The 13622-nt window shown below is 39.7% G+C and overlaps 1 protein-coding gene across 2 annotated transcripts in view; it reads left to right on the forward strand.

The window, feature by feature from the left end:
* The window catches only part of KCNQ1 (potassium voltage-gated channel subfamily Q member 1), a 278960-nt gene that overhangs the window by 34452 nt on the left and 230886 nt on the right, over positions 1 to 13622 (forward strand). For both annotated transcript variants that reach the window (XM_088525848.1, XM_088525849.1), the window contains exon 2: positions 4822 to 4912. In XM_088525848.1, coding sequence (XP_088381974.1) covers positions 4822 to 4912 — 91 coding nt within the window. The remainder of the gene's footprint in view (positions 1 to 4821; positions 4913 to 13622) is intronic.

Below are 13622 nucleotides of genomic sequence, written 5' to 3' on the forward strand. Positions count from 1 at the left end.
CTCCCATGTTGTACAAAAGAATAATTCACTTCCTCCTCATCACGATGAGAATTTGCAGGTGTGCTCATGAGAGCAGAGACTCCTTAAGGGAATCAGAGATGTGCCTGTTGTGCCAGGGTTTGTTCCTTTGTTTACTCATTTGCTTCTTTTTTAAATGACTGTAACTTTGCTTTTTTATTTTTATTTTTTATTTTTATTTATTTTATTTTTATTTATTTTTTGGCAGTGTCCATCAGAAAACATTCTTCAGATGATCAAAGCAGCCTGTTTCATTATTAAATATTGCTGAATATTTCAGTCCTGATTATACAGCAATAGTGATAAGCTTGTCAGGATTGGAATTTAGCCTCCCTTGTAACACCCAGCCTGAATGCAGAGAACTAACTAAATAGGTTAGTAGGGTTTGATATTTTTACAGTGCTGTAAACATGCAGAGTGTTATATGAGTAGCAAATCCATTCTTATGTTTTCACAGCCATAAAACGCAATCCAGGAAGGTGCTAAATACGGTGGCACTGATCCAGTAATGCTCTTAAGGATGTACTTTGCTTCAGAAGTCCTGTGAAATCGCATTGACTGCAGGTCTGCAGAGGGTGGGTGGCCTTCAGGCTGCCTGGCTGTGTGGTGAAGAGCACTCAGGTATCCCAGGAACTCTCAGCAGGAACAGGATTCTGTCTGGGGAAGACAAGTTTGCTGTGTGAAGTTTCATAGAGAACAAGTGATTCGTTGGTGAAATGGGGAGGAAAAATGATATTAGGAGTTTTTTTGAGGAGTTACCCAACGACTGCCAATTGAGTAGAGAAAACTTTAATTTATGCTCTTCGAAACATGTAATTCATTTCTGGGAGGAATCCTGGATGCGTAAGGAATGCTCAGCCCTTGCTGTTGATCTGAATTAACTGCTGCTTATTTTTTGAGATGGATTGCTGCATGACATGAAGTGAGTTAGATCGGTTTGCCCGGTCTCCTGTCCTGCCAATCTTTTACCCAGACCTCTGCAGGCTTCGTTTTGGAATGGCAATGGCATTTACTTTTCATGAGTGTTGAAAGAATTTCTCAGTCATTATTTGAATCTATAGAAATCTAGCATGAGTTTCATTCCGAGGGAACGTTTATGTGAAGAAATGCTAAAAAATATATGCTATTAATAAGATCCCAACTGATCCATGGGAATGAAAACCCATAGTAGTAGACAGTGTGCTGCTCTCTGGAGCTCTGATCTCTCTCTTTTTTAGTGGAAAATGTTTTGGTGGGCAGTTCCACCCCTAATTTTAGTTTCTTTTCACTTAGGAGTAGAAGCTTTGACTCTTAGTCCATAAGCAATGCTGTTTAGTTGTGTTTCTCCAGAAAAAGCATAGAAAGATGATGGTCTTTGATTTGCTGCCCTCTGCTGGCTTAATGGATTGGTGAGGTTATGTTTTTAACAAGTCTACAGTTATTATTAGTATTCTGAGTATATTCAGGAATATTGCACCATCTCATGCAATTTTCAATTTGCTTTGAACAGGAGCTTTTTATGTGTCAGGTTTTTTATCCCCATGTCACTGCCCCTGTTTATGTTTATTAGTCACAATACATTTGTCTTCACAGGTTGTGGGACAGTTTGCACGTAGAAGGATTGCCTGTTAGGGCAGCGCTTGTGTAAAGCTTGGATGTACTTTGTAGGTGTTGAAATGATTCACTTATCGTCGTGCTCCCCTGCCTCCTCTCTTTGTCTAAGAAGAGCATAAGATTTTAAGAGGTAAATCAGGCACACTCACAGGTGTATGGTTTATCTAGATGACAGTACATTCTCGTGCATGCATGTATATGGGAAGTTAAATTCTTTTTCATATATACATGATATTTTCTATACTGTAAACTTCAATTCTTCATCACTGCCTACTAATTTGATTTTTTTACCTGATTATCCGTAAGCATCCTCTTCCCAATTCTGTTGTGCATTTACAATATCCTTTGGGTATGCGTACATTGCCCTTAAATGTGCTGTATTTTGAGGAATCCCATAATGCCTGCCCTGCCACACTTTGGTTTTCTTGAGAGCTTGGTCACTTACGATTCATGCTTATAAGGACGTTCTCATTTCTGAGGACGGAGCAGGGCGGGATAAAGGGCCTGGGTTTAATTTACAGTGATTCTAATCCAGTGACTTCAACTGAGCCGTGCCGTTGTGTGATGACTTAGGTGCTGGGTTTTGCAGTGTGTTGCTGTCAAAGCAAAGCGTTGGCGTGGCATGTCTCCAGGGAAAAATATGAAAAATAAACTAACAGTTAGCACTTTCAGTAAGCGAATGTTTTAAATGTTCCTGATTGCTCATTTCGTGTTTTGAGGAGAAACATGCAGATTTTTAAGGAGGTGTGGGATAAAAACTGCCTATTTTCTTTCTTTACTCAAACTTCAAACTATTTGTATTCTTATTGGTTCAGATACCTTGAACCTCTCTACCACTAAACTAAGTGGATATTTCAGGTCTTTTTTAAGAGATGTACCTACAATCCTTTATGTGCTAATATATTTCATAAAAATAGGCAATTGGTAGACCAACCTGAGCAAAAAAGATTTATGTAAAAGGATCCTGAATTTGCATGCAAAGTTTTTTTTGTTCCCCTGTATTTTGCTTGCATAGAGATGCGTTTGGAAACAGTTTAATAATTACTTGCTATCTGTCTTTTTAATAAGAAGTAAAGATATGTCAAAGAAAATTTATCCTTATCTTGGAGACTCATTTATTTGCTGTGTGCCTCATTTCCCTATGTTTCAGAGGGAAAATGGGAGTGCTCCTTTACTTCGTGGACATTGAATACGTGTTGTATAATATACAATAAAAAGTAGAGAATTTTGATCGAGTGTTTATGGAAGGTATTTACACAATTCCCATTGATTGGAAATGTGGTTAGTGTGTTTTGGTTTTTTTTTCATTTGCTTTTATTTAAAAGATTAAATGTAAGTTGCTGAGGAGCGTAGAGAGGAATTTTTCATAGCAAGCATGTCTTCCCTGTATAGACTCCATGGATTATCCTGCAGGAAACTCTTGTCTTGATGCTGGTGATTACATTATATGCCACCTTTTTGCTCAATGAGTGGCACATTCCTGTGGGAAGACTGTCTGGTTCCTGCCAGTGTTACCCCTGGCCCATGCCAATGCTTATCCTTAATTTTCATCACAACTGATTTCATTCACAATTTAAAGTGAAAAAGGCAAAGGAAGGCCTGCCGGGGTCGCAGCTAATTCGAAGTGAATAAAGGGATGTGTGGAACTGAAGACAGTGATGGTAGCTGGAACACAAGTGTGAGCATTGAGAGAAAAAGAAAGGAACAGTCGGTCCCTTCCGGATGGGCTGGCAGGAAGGGCTTGGGTGAAAGGGGTGGGAGGTGGCCAGCCCTGGAGACCCTCCTTTCCTTGCATAAATGTACCCCCTTTTGCTGTTTGTGGCCCAAAACCGTGCATCCAGCTTCTGCAAGCTGTAAATTCCACGGATATTGGTGACCGTTTGTAAACAGAGAAAAAGTAGAATTTTTATTTTCTGCAGTCATTGGCCAGTACTGAATAAAGTGCAGATGGCTACACTAGAGACTCTTCTTCTTCTCTCAGTAATGAAGAATGAAACGTGGCTACTTGACAGAGCTCCTTCATAGCTGTACAGGGGCTTTAACTTACATACTGCAAGATAAATGGGAGAGAAACCAGCCCAAAGCCACCTACCCTTGCAAATTCATGCACATAGCTGAAAACAGACTTTAGTTGCCAAGGCCTTACACAGTGGTCACTGCCCCTTGAGCTCTTTCCAGCTTCATCTGTTCACGTCAATGTGACTAATCTAGCAACTCCTTTTAGAAATGGAGCTATAGGTCAAAATTCAATGAGTTTTTACTCGCTCTTCATTTCTTTCCCTTTCCATACTTGTTCTCAGTTCCCTCTTTTGCTCCACAGTGGCTCTTGCAATTTGCAGCAGTGCTTTGCAGATGCTGGAGAAGAAATGCATTACTCTGTCATTTTTGTGATGATATTTTACGTGTTTGGCTTAGGGGAGATGGCTCTAGGCCTATATTATTTAACTGCCTTGATTCAAGAAAGCCAAATGGGAAGCCGCTGACACGAGCGTGTCATGGAGAGCATCTGGTTTTGGTCTTAAATGTTTTAGTCTCCCAGATGCACTCTGTGTTGCTCTGAGGCAAGCAGCAGTGCCGCAGGGTGGTGGGCACAGCCGAAGCTGCTCAGGGGAAGGGTCGGCACCTCATGGCCCCGCAGGTGGGCGCCGGGCTCGGCAGCGGGGCCGCCCCGGGCAGGGCGGACGGGGTGCAGGGATACACGTGGGCTGAGGGTGCCGCAACTGCCGCCGTGGCGAATCTCGCCTTGGCAAGCAGAAACCTGCAGGGACTAGTTTGGTCGGGGGCGCTGAGGGGGAAGGAACAGCTATTCTCATCCCCTCTGTGATAGTCTTTTCTTTTTCTTCTTCTTTTAATTTAAAAATGGAATTATCCGATGTGGTGTTTTAAATGTCAAATGTCAGATTTCATTTATCTGAGGCCTTTTTTGAGGAGTGGTTATAAAGACAGTGTGGGTAAACCCTGTTAAGTATTGGCTTATTTGGGCCCCTTTTATAAGTTGTTAAAAGTTAGAACAGTAAAAAAGGCAAATATTTGAAATGTTGAAGGGGGGAGGTTTAGCAATAGCAATTCTTTAAAATGGAGATGAATAATGGAAGTTGTCTTTCAGAGGGGGTGGGAAACAAGGGCATTTCTGTGTGTGTATAGGTAACTTATAATGGAATAAATATATGTGCTGTTTGACTACTTCATTTCTATTTTATTCTTTTACAGATTCCTTATTGTGCTGATATGCCTTATATTCAGCGTGCTTTCTACAATTGAACAGTATGTAGCTCTGGCTACAGGAACGTTATTTTGGATGGTATGTATGCGGACACTTACATGACTGATGTATGTTTGTTCTTAAAGTGTAAATTCTGATTTCCTGAATTAGTATTATAGCAAGCAGTCTCTTCCTTATGGTCTAATTCACAAGAGTCTTCTTTCTGTTTCTTCCTAATGAGGCTGTAAAGCCAAAGAAGCTCAGAGAGTCAAAGTAGCATGAAACACACCAGGGAACACTCTTACCCTATATGGTCCACACTGAGGGCGCCTGCATTTTGTCCAATGCACACAACTGTTCTAATTAAGCTCGAATCCCTCATATTACTCGGGATATTGTTCAGCCATGCTGAAGGCCAGATACCTAGGCTTAGAAGACAAAGTAAGTGGAAGTCCTTTCCTTAATGGGAGTCAGCCTCCTCTCACAAGTGGAAAATTCGCATGTTGTCACTGGCTTCAAAGATCAGTCAATTTGCTCTACCCATCTTAAGCATGGAGAAAACTTAAGTTTATTGTTCATGGTTTATTAGTGTCATTATGTACATATCAAGAAATATTCAGAGTGTTGTTGTCCTGCCAGTTAAGTCTTCATATTCAGGAACTTTAGAAGTCTAAGAAACAGAATTTTAAATCTACAAAAATGCTGCATTTTTGTGGTAGTGATGAGCTGCTCACTAGTAGTTGCTGGTTTACCTGTATTTGTAGCTAAATGACGGTTATTTACTAAAGAAAGCATTGTCATCATATAAAGAAAATAGTAATTAGCAATTTAAGGGTTTGTTCAAAATAGTTTTTTCAGCAGTGTACCAGTAAATGATAATATTAAGATGAAAAAGTCCATTTAAAACCCTCATCAATTACCATGTTCATCTAGCTAATCAAATATGTTAAGATTTTGTATCTAACTTGAATGCTATAGGAATATAACATATTCAATTTAGTGTCAACCACTCTATGTTTCCATGCTATATGTTTGCATGCTTGCTATTTGTGTAAGATAAAGATAAAACTTGTAAGGTATTGCAAGCAAGTGCATTATTATAGTTAGTAGTCAGGTAAGGAAGTGCTTACATATTTTTCTGCGTCCATTAGCTCTCTCACTTTGTGATTGTGGGTTTTTTTTTAACAGATTTAAGGGTTTTTTTCTTTTTCTTTTAATAATTTGACAATTTCTGTGATGAATTGCAATAGTATCACTAAAAATTCATTTTTACTTTGTCTTTGATATTACAAGAAGAAAAATACATTTGTATTCATGAAATCATGGAATGCAGGTACTGTATTATATTTCTATATATACTACATATCAAAGCAGGTACTGTATTATCTTTTTGCTAAGCAGGATGAATTTATGTTTCTGCTCTAGCTATGGTTAATTTTAAACGTTGTAATCCTGCTCTTAGCATTTCCCAGGAATTCAGCAGTCGTGTATGTATTCAACATTGGCAAGTTCAGTTCTCCTTTTCTTTAAGGATTATCTTTGTAAGGTCTTAATGCCGTGTAAAGTAAGGCCAAGTGCCTGTTTGTGTATGAACAGACAGTATAAAATCATCCCTCTCCATGTGTCAAGATAAAGCTCATATATAAAGAGTTTATGGTGATGTATGGGATTTATCCTAGCAAATTAAAGTAAGCACAGTCAAGAAAAATATTCTGCATTTGTTCATGTTTTTAATGGATTTGATTTTGGGAAGATTTACATGCACTTGGGCCAGGGATGCAACTGGCCTATGTTTATATTTCAGTATATCAGAAGGGCTGGATCAAAAGTTAGCTGTTAAAATCTGTAAAATTACTGTGCAAGGTTGAATGTGATTTCAGTACTGAATTGGCCTAACTATATGAAGAGCTTTTCTATTGAATTTTGTAGTACATAACTGCTATAAACTGGTGAATTACATGTTGTTAGCGTTGAAAAGAATTCTCACAGGAAAAAAAATACAATGCAGTGTTTTCACTAAAGACTCTTTATCTTTGATGCAAAAAACAGGTGGTGGTCTTGAAGAAATGTAGAGGGTTGGCAGGGAAGCATTCGTCCAAAACACTTAGGTGGACCACATTCTCTCTGCCTTACCCACTTTTGGTGGGACTTTCAAAGGAGTTATCGTATCTTGCAAGATGAATATAAATGTCAGAATCTGTTTCCTGTTTGTTTCAGCCCGGAAAGATCTCCTGTTCTGTTCTTACTTTAAGATTTTACTTTCGCTCTAAAGTGTTACTGACTTTATCTTATCATCACTAACACTGTCAAGATTAGATGTAACTGAGTTCTTGGGAGGGGTTCATCATAGTTCACTGAAGAGCAACTTCATAAATGCAAACAAAGTAGAAGAAGGTGTGTAACACTATGCAGGGATTCAGAAAGAAGAAAATGCAGGGTAAACTTCTGATCCGAAGGGTCATGCAAGGAGACTTCTTAGGCTTAGGAGGGCACTCTTTCTACTGCTTTGCTGTAGAATTAATTTCTGTTTTGTGGTTGTAGAGGGATTTCTAGTTATACCACAATAATAATTATACCATAATAACAATTATACCAGAATAATAACTTAATTTAGAAGCAGACTACAAAAGCAGGTAACAGTGTCCTTCGTTCACCTCCGGCGAAGTTAATTTACAAACTAGTGCTGATAACAGAGAGGCTGCAAAGGCCAGCGATGTAGAAACAACCTATCAGCAGGAGCATAGCAATCTGAAAGTTTTCTGCCTGGGTTTAGCTGGGACAGTGCAAGGGAGGTAACCTTAAGCCCGAGTGAACCCAGAGGAACCTGCGGCTTATGAGGTCTCAAGTCCTGCCATGAAACTTGAGATACACTGCCCAAGTGTGTGCTCTGGGAGATTAAAATAATTTTAATAGTAACACATAGAGACTTTTAACTCTTTCTGAAGGACGTAAAATTTGAGGCTGCTTTTCCTTTTCTGCGTTCCAAACGGAAATTTAATAAAGCTTTCATCAGAAGTAGATTGCCTTTGGTTTATATATCAGTTCTTATGCAGGCTGCAATTCTCTCTAAATGTGCTACTTTCTGTAATGCCTTAAAGGTAAGGCTGCAATGGCTGGTTGTACCAAACGTGCGATGTTGTGCTTGGAAATTATGTGTACAGGAGTTCTGCAGATCATTTTGTGTATTTTGTTTTTCCTTTTGGTCTGGACAATGCAAGAAATGAGTACAGCCCAATGAGTATACTAAGAAAGTCCTCCCCCTAAGGCCTGGGTGTGCTGAGCTGTACAGCCCAATGGAGCAGGTCTGATTAGATGAACTTGCTGTGTAGACACTGTAAATGTGACTTCCCATGAAGGTGAGGCAGAGTAGCTATACAAGCGTATGTAGGTGTTCCCAGTATTTGTAAACTGGAATTGCTGCAGGGTCCCTTCTGCAGCCCCCGCGCAGAGTACGCGTTAGGAGGAGCGCAGAACCTGTCCTTCCTGGCCAAAGGGCTATTCCAAGAGGGCCCTTGAAGACACTCGCAGTCGGGACCTTTATTTCCTCCATGTAGCCAAGGTCTTTTGCTCAAACCCTGAAAAGATACAAACATCTGGACAACCTCAGCAGAGGTGTCTGAAACCAGAAAGACCGATTGTGTGTTTAAAGTTACAGATATGTGTAAGCTGAGTCTGCACTTTTTCATGAACCTGGCCTGCATGTTTCGGTAATACAGTCACACAAGATATAACATTATTCGAAAATAAGATCTAAAAAGGCCATTGAGGTTTTTAATGTATATATAGTGGATGCATCATATTACCTTTTGCTCTGCAGCTGTTTATGTTGTTAAAATGTCATGTCCAACTACCAAAGTAGGAAGAGGTTATGTTATTGTCTCTTATTTATTTTAAAATGCTGCTATTTTTCTTAACAACAACAACAACAAAATGCAGGCTCGACATGGAAAAATAAACAAGGGCAAGTTTAAATATGCATTCCAAGTGGTGTTGCAATTTTAAACAAAAAACTTATAATTAGCTGTTAAATCTTTCTAAATTTGTCACTACACCTCACAAGGCAAAGAGCCTTGATGAAAGCTATACCTAAATGCAGTTGTAATGGGAGATGAGGAGAAAATTGGCCTTTTGTTGGTCTGGAGAATGTTGTGAAAGCTGCTTAAATTTGCATGTGTTTATTTTATCTTTCTTTCACTAGGTGGTGCTCTTGGAGGGTTTTGACTCGCATTATTTGCTGGCGCTTACCCAGCAAGAGCTGCAGTCTGAGCCAAGACTGTGAAAGGATCATCGTTTTGACGGGTATATGTACACTTGGCCCATTTAAAATAGTGGTGCCGGAGAGTTTTTGCCATGACTCATAAAGAGAATGTGGTGTATCTGTGTAAAAATTGATTTTGAGACTACAATATTTAAACTATGGAAAAAAGTAATTCAGAGATGTATGTTCCCAAAGAGGCCATATTTTTCTTTTATTTTCATAAGCAAGGACTTTATGGTGCCAGAACGCAGCAGAATGCTGTTATCTCAGCATGATCTAAGAAAATCCAAGTGCCTGGTCCAAGGGGATTAAATATTCTGCTGAACGAAGGGATATTTAGTGAGCCTGAAAAAGCTATTTTCTTGTAGGCATCTCATTTCAATATAGATTCTAACCAAAACACTGCAAGGGCATGTTTTTATGATGAAACTATAAGCTCTTTCCATCTTTTTGTTTTCAGAGTTCCTTTTCCACTTCGGGATCTTGCTTACAGAAGAGGTTAAACAATTCTAAAAACATATCAAAAATAAAAGGACTGTCAGTCAAATAAAATCCAATATTCCTAGGCAGTTAATATTAGTGATATTGGCATTGAAAATAAGACAAGATGGCAAAGAATCTAGGCCTAAGACAGTGTTACATTTTCTTTCCTGTGATAATAGAGGCTTTTGTTTCAATCTGGTTTTGTTTTCTTGTTTGTCGCTTGGATATATTTACAGTTTTTGAGTCTGAAGACAGTCTTAATGGAGACCAAAACGCTTCTGGCATTACTTTTCTGATCATCCTCCGTGGTTGAGAAGCTGAGATGGAGACCTATGAAACTGACAGGATAGGCAGCGGGGCTTGTTTTCACTTTCATTCCTCTGAAAAATGAAGCGAGAGCAGCGCCTGTCAAAGATGCTTGAGCGATAGCTCTGCAGATTGCTCCGGTCTCCCCGAGGAACAGCTGGAGTTTGGAAAGCGAAAGATTTTCCCTTGCTCTCTGAGCAATGTCCCTTAGCGTGACCCAGGGTGAGGTCGGCTGATGCAGCAGATGTTTGTGTGACGGACTCGTGCCCTTTAGTCCTCCTGCTCCGCTGGGCCTGCAGTTAGATGTGTCTGTAATATTGTTAACTGCGGTATTTCCTTTCTGTCACTCAGCTGATGGCTGAAGTTGAGAATCCCAACTTTCGCTTGAAGCAAAGTTGTCACCTTCCATCCATCCTAAGACTGTGTGAACAGTCTCTCAGTTGGCTTTAATTCTACTTAGGTCTATTCTGAACAAGTTTGAGACCCAAATAAGATGCTTTAAAAGTGAAAATAAGATTATCTACTAGGACAGCTGAAGCAATTTAGAGAAATGGGTTTAAAGGCAAAGCCAGATGGCCGTGACTGTTTGATATAGGTGAGGTCAGCGCTAAAAAGGAAGGCCAAGAAGGAAGAAAGATAAGACGTGGAAGGGAAGTATGTTAAGACCAGTAAAGATGTCTTATTTTTCTCTTGTAAGTACTTAAGAAATATATATATCTAATACCTCGGGAGGGGAGGTACAGTTCTCCGCTAAAATCTATAGGGGGCAGCATTGGATCACACTGACAAAGCTGCTCCTTGGGGAGCCTGGAGGCAGAACCTAGGCGGTGGTGGGATGTAGGTAAAAATACTCTATTAATAGTTAGGTCCTTCCAAAATAGAATGACTTTTTCACACGGGTTTAGGGAATTTTTGAATAAACAGAAATAACTCTCTTTCAATATATACGGTCCATATTCACTGAACAAGGTTGGATGCATTTTTTTCTAGCAGGTTCAAAATGTCCTGGGTTTGGAGTCTAATTTTAGTCTGCCGTGCTGGAGTGTGGATTTAGTGAAGTCAGGCTTCCACACAGAAAGCTGGTTACCTCCACTTCTGCCTTTTTGTAAAAGCCGTAAAAATATATATTTTGGGGGATTTCTCTACTGGGAGTTCTCAGCTGAGGTGCCCTAATACCATTATTTAAAATTCAAAGATTATTTAATGCTCAGCAGTAGAATTTCCCAAAGGGCAGTATCCAGAGGAAAGTCGAACATTTCTGAACCATTTATTTACACCTCTTCATAGACAAATTCACTCTGTGCAGTGAATTTAACGTGTGCAGTTAAATTTGGGAGAAATTTTATTATCCTTTATCCATATTATGGAGCTGTTTATTCTGCAGTGAAGTCACTATGAGTAAAGGGATCAGCAATCAGCATTTCCCAAGCACACTGGGATTAGCTGACTGCGGAACATGGAGTGTTTCAGAGACTCAGCTTGGCAGTTGAGCCTGGCTCTGGAAAGAGGGACCGTCCCCAGCTCGCCCTGGATCTGGTGACAGGTTGCAGGCTGGTGCAAGCCCAAGGTGATAAACTGGGGCTGTCTGCGGGCTGCCTGGTGGCCCTCATGCTCTCGTGTGAGGATCTGCCTTGCTCGCAATGAAAGCAGTGCCTGAATTATCCATCTTTTGCTCTGTGAGCTACAGCAGTGTGGTAGCATTGGGGAAAACCTGCTTTTGTGTTATGCACAGTGCAGGCAGGCAGGGTGGAGGGATGCGTGTTAGAGGTGTTGTTAATTCACCTGTTCCTCAAGAGCTTGTGGTTACTTTTACAAAGCCACATGCGTGGCTAATAAAATTCGTTCCAAGGTGTGTCTAAGAAAAGACCAGTGCTAAAAGTTGTTTTATTCACTGCTACATCTAGTGTTTGCTTTTGTGGAGCATTCTACTACAGGGTTAAAGTTAGACCAGGTTTTCCTTGGGCTTTAAATCCATGTCAAGCTCTGAGCATTTGCGGGGTTACTCTGAAACAAACATGTTAAACATATTTCTTTGAAATGATACTTAGTCTTCACTATGTCACTTATTAATAAGCAAGAGGAATAATAAAAATTCCACCTTGGGGAAAAAAAAAGTTTAAGATCATGAAATGCTGGTGCACAGTAGAGCCAAGTAGTGAAAAGAAGGATTTTTAAATTTAGGATTTATCTGGATTAGTGTGTAATGTTTGCAGTGACAGGTGTTTCCTTTATGCCTTGCCCAAATGTCTGGAAAGCAGTTTGTCATTAAGTGCTACATTCAGTGTGTATCTCAATTTCAGTATAACTGGAGGGCCTATGGCTTTGTTAGGTCCTTGTTTTCACATCTGACCTCAGCCAGCTGGAGTCTATTGTTTTAAGCGTAATGTAACAGCTGACATAACATAACGGATGTCAAGCTGAAAAGCTGAACCGGGGCAGTGAACTGCGGCGAAGGGTGGGCAAGGGCGATGCTGGCGAGGGAGGGAAAGGGGCAAAACTAGCATCGTGATTCAAAATAGAAGGTTGTATTCCTGGGGGGAATTAGCTGGGAAATAATGGGATGAGTCTGTTGAAGTTCTATTTGCAATTGATTGCATATGATAGACTACCGAGACAGGTTTGAGTTTGCCAGCTGTCACTAGCTGGTGGCTCTTGAATTGCTTTAAGTGGCCCTTGGTAGGCAGAACTGGAATAAGCCCTGCAGGTGGGATGTAATTGCAGAACAGCAGTGAGGACCACTGCCCTATGAGAAAGCAGCTTCCAGGAGTTCCTAGGGAAAGAATAGCTTGGACAAATGGAATGCATGAAGGATTTCATTTAGAAATGTTATATTGAGCGGTTTTAATTAGCTAGGTAAAAAAGCAAAAACAACTGAACTTCTTGGAGACTTGCTTTTCCTTCGCAGTTTCTGGAGTTTCTGTGAGTTCATTTTTCAAGTACTTGATTATTTTATTTCTTGACTTCCTTGTTTGATGTCAGGAAACTCTTATCTTAGCATTAATTGCTAACTAGTCTCAAAGGGCGAATGCGTAAATGAAAACTTATTGGAAACTTGACACAGAAATGCAAAAGTGCTGACACCAGAATCTCTGCGTAGAGAAGGAACAATAAAGAGATCAGATATTTCTTCATTTATGTATGTAGAGAAGCATCAAGATGTATTTCAATCTTCAACAAAGATTAGGTGCTTCTGGTTATGTTTCACTTATGCCAAGTACAGCCTCTGGTATCTTCACTATTCTGAGAGTTTATTTCACAGATTGGTGGTGTTTGGATTTTTTTTTTTTTTTTTTTTTTTTTTTTAAGTCAGGACTGACTGTGTGTGCAACTTTTCAGGCATATAGGTATAGGCAACCAAATTAGGTCCTATGTTTATAAGTTAAATTTTCATGGCTTGAAACTTGCAATTATGCAGTGTGTTAAATTTTGTGTATATGAATAGTCATAATGACTTCAGTGGAGCTTCCTGTGCACATAAATATTAACTGGAGCAGGGTGTATTTGGAAACGTTTCTTGAACAGTGTCTGCTTGTACTTAGGAATAACCCAGGAAGCGTGAGGGATTGATTTATGTGAGTATAAACTATGTGTATCTCATATTTGGCCGTAAGTACTAATGTTTTAAATCTATTTTTATCAAATTTGTTTTATTTTGGTAGTAGGAAAATGTCATGGTGATTGAAGCAGCGTTGGGCTTCTCTCACACAAAGAGACTTTCTAGTCTGTTCCTGTGGTCCTACGGGGCCTAGTCCTCTTATATCT

This window comes from Tinamus guttatus, unplaced genomic scaffold (genome assembly GCF_059628265.1).
Source record: "Tinamus guttatus ecotype Peru unplaced genomic scaffold, ASM5962826v1 Tinamus_guttatus_pri_ptg000240l, whole genome shotgun sequence".
Lineage (NCBI taxonomy): Eukaryota > Metazoa > Chordata > Aves > Tinamiformes > Tinamidae > Tinamus > Tinamus guttatus.